Source organism: Nanorana parkeri, unplaced genomic scaffold (genome assembly GCF_000935625.1).
Source record: "Nanorana parkeri isolate BGI_ZX_2015 unplaced genomic scaffold, ASM93562v1 scaffold1444, whole genome shotgun sequence".
Taxonomy (NCBI): Eukaryota; Metazoa; Chordata; class Amphibia; order Anura; family Dicroglossidae; genus Nanorana; species Nanorana parkeri.
This window is the reverse complement of record NW_017307712.1, coordinates 78,596-81,051: the sequence shown is the minus strand read 5'-3', so window position 1 is coordinate 81,051 and position 2,456 is coordinate 78,596. Positions and strand designations below refer to the sequence as shown.

At 47.2% G+C, this 2,456-nt stretch overlaps 2 protein-coding genes across 3 annotated transcripts in view; one reads left to right on the top strand and one right to left on the bottom strand.

Moving 5' to 3' along the window:
• PARP2 (poly(ADP-ribose) polymerase 2) overlaps nt 1-1,290 on the bottom strand; it is a 43,515-nt gene extending 42,225 nt beyond the window's left edge. For both annotated transcript variants that reach the window (XM_018570029.1, XM_018570030.1), the window contains exon 1: nt 1,116-1,290. In XM_018570029.1, coding sequence (XP_018425531.1) covers nt 1,116-1,158 — 43 coding nt within the window. In that variant the 5' untranslated portion in view covers nt 1,159-1,290. The remainder of the gene's footprint in view (nt 1-1,115) is intronic.
• Nucleotides 1,291-1,359: 69 nt separating this feature from the next.
• Nucleotides 1,360-2,456, top strand: part of METTL17 (methyltransferase like 17) — a 26,644-nt gene continuing 25,547 nt past the window's right edge. Inside the window, exon 1 of the mRNA XM_018570022.1 lies at nt 1,360-1,451. Coding sequence (XP_018425524.1) covers nt 1,416-1,451 — 36 coding nt within the window. The 5' untranslated portion in view covers nt 1,360-1,415. The remainder of the gene's footprint in view (nt 1,452-2,456) is intronic.

The window sequence follows — 2,456 nt, the reverse complement described above, 5'->3', positions numbered from 1 at the left end:
AAGCGCCGGGTGCGCATACATGCAAAAATGACGATTTCGCCCATTACGCCACACGTTACATATCATCGCGAACGTCGGAATGAGAGCAATAGTTCTAGGGCTATCAATCACTGATAACACTAAACTGATGAGCTGTAAAATCGTCGCCTATGGTCAATTTTGGGTATGGTAGTTTTTTGCTATTTAGTGGGTGCGCGCAATTTTAAAGCATGACATGTTTGGTGTCTGTTTAACCGACGTGACCCCCATCTTTTATATTTTACCAAAAATATGAGTAATAATCATTGTTTCCTAACATAATGGAAAAAAATACTTTTTTCCCCCAAAAATTGCAATCATTTTTCCTTAATATAGTAAAAAATAAAAACCCCAGTGGTGATTAAATACTCTATCTGTCCCCAAAAAATGATATAAAATTAATTTCAGTACAGCGTTGCATGACCGAATAAATGTCAGTTAAAGTACCGCAGCGATGAACACTGAAAAATGGCCTGGCCAGGAAGGGGGTCTGAACATCTGGTCTTGAAGTGGTTAAAAAGGTCCATACCACCAGATAAGCTGAATTAAGGCTATATTGAATTCCCACCCCTGGAAGGTGACACATGGCATTACACATTCGCAGAAAGTACCAAGAAGTTGAACCCTGGAAGGTGACATATGGCATCCCACCCCACCATAGATACACTGCGGGCCCCCCCCCAGGGATGTCAGTGACGTCATCCCCTGGGCGTCCTCAACAATGTCAAGAAAGCTCTGCCCTGAAATCAATGATGACCACGTGATCACGGTCTGGAGGCGGAGTCTAGAATCAGTACAGCAGATGCCGGGTAGATAATAGATGCGTGGTGAGAGCTAGTAGCAGGGTGCTGCTTGTACTACGAGCTCAGCACCGCCTTGAGCAGCTACAGCGCCCCCTGCCTGTGCTGTGCAGGATGTGTCACCATTATATCACATTGGCAGCAAGTTTCCTGGAGGAAAATGGCACCAGCCAAAACCCTCTACGCAGGTGCCACGCCACATGAAAATACAGCGCACATGCAGCTGGTCCCCCCTCCCTTCTTCCCGGCCTTGGTGTGAAGTACATGAGGCATGTACACTAACAAAGCACTTCTCACCGCGGGGCCTGCGCTCCCTGCCTGAGCCCCTGCGCCCAGACATCTTCAGCGACTACTTCCCTCTTAGATGTCAACTTTCACTCCCCACCGCACAGCGATGCCTGCCACTGGCTGCCCGAACTGTCACTCACAAGGTGACCTTTTACATTGGAGCACTGAGAAGCCGGTGGTGCAGCACGTGATGGGGGAGTTTCATTCTCTCGGGTGATTGGTGGAGCTTTGAAGGCGGAGCCTAGCAGGAAGCATGCAGCGCACGGATAGCACTTCATAGGTGAAGTTTTGACACTGGATGGGCCCACGATGTTATCGTTAAGGTTCTGTACCCGGCTTATCAGGGTGAGTCAAACGCTGCTGGTGATACAAAACAATAACCCTTCTGTGACCGGGCAAGCTTAGACTCCTAGACCATGTTTTGCAGGGTTGGTATGAGTCAGTTACCTTGACCATAAACACTGTGGGGAATCTCAAATTGGAGCAGCTGTGCATGGCAACCAATCAGCTTCTCTGTCTCATTGTCAAATCTTACCTGAGCAAACTGAAGAGAGATGCTGATCGGTTGCCCTGGGCTCCAGATTCTGTCTGCTCCAGTTTTGATACATTTCCCTTGGAGAGTGTCTAATTTCTGATTGAGATTGGCTCTGAGAACTAGAAACACACACACAGTTGCACATTCCTAGTTCTCTGCTGCAATGTTCAAACCTATCTCTGGGTATATGAACTCACCTTGCAGTGGGGCTACTTCAGCACTGTAAGGGTTAACCGCCTATACCTAGGGTAAACCCCACTTTTACTTACCTGATCCCCACTTCTGCTGGCTCCAAGACTACCTGCCACATCTCCACCCCCCCACGTCACATTGATGTCACCATGTCTTAGCTCTGCTTTTATATGTGAGGACACCAAGGGACAATCCATGAGCCATTGAGGTGAGGTGAGAAAGGTCAGTGCTGATCGCTGGGGGAGTAGGGATCAGGTAAATAAAGGTGTTTTAGGGCCCATTTACACCATGTCTGGATCATCACCAGATCAGATTGTTTCAGGACCCAAAATGCGTCCTAATGTATCCCTATGCTATTTCTGGCCTCTGTTCACACCAGTGCAGTCCGTTCCAGACCAGAAGAATACTGCTTGTCCTATTTTGTCTGGTCTGGAATGCATCAAAACGCATGGAATGCACCTGTAAGACCATTATAAAATTCCAAACTCAATGCACTGTGTTCCAGATCTGGTCCAGAAAATGGTGTGAACCTGCCCTTAGAGAATCCCTGAACAAAAAAAGCACTTTAACCCTTGCAGTGTTGGAGTTCCCATTGCCAGAAGAGTTTTTTTTTTTTTTTTTTA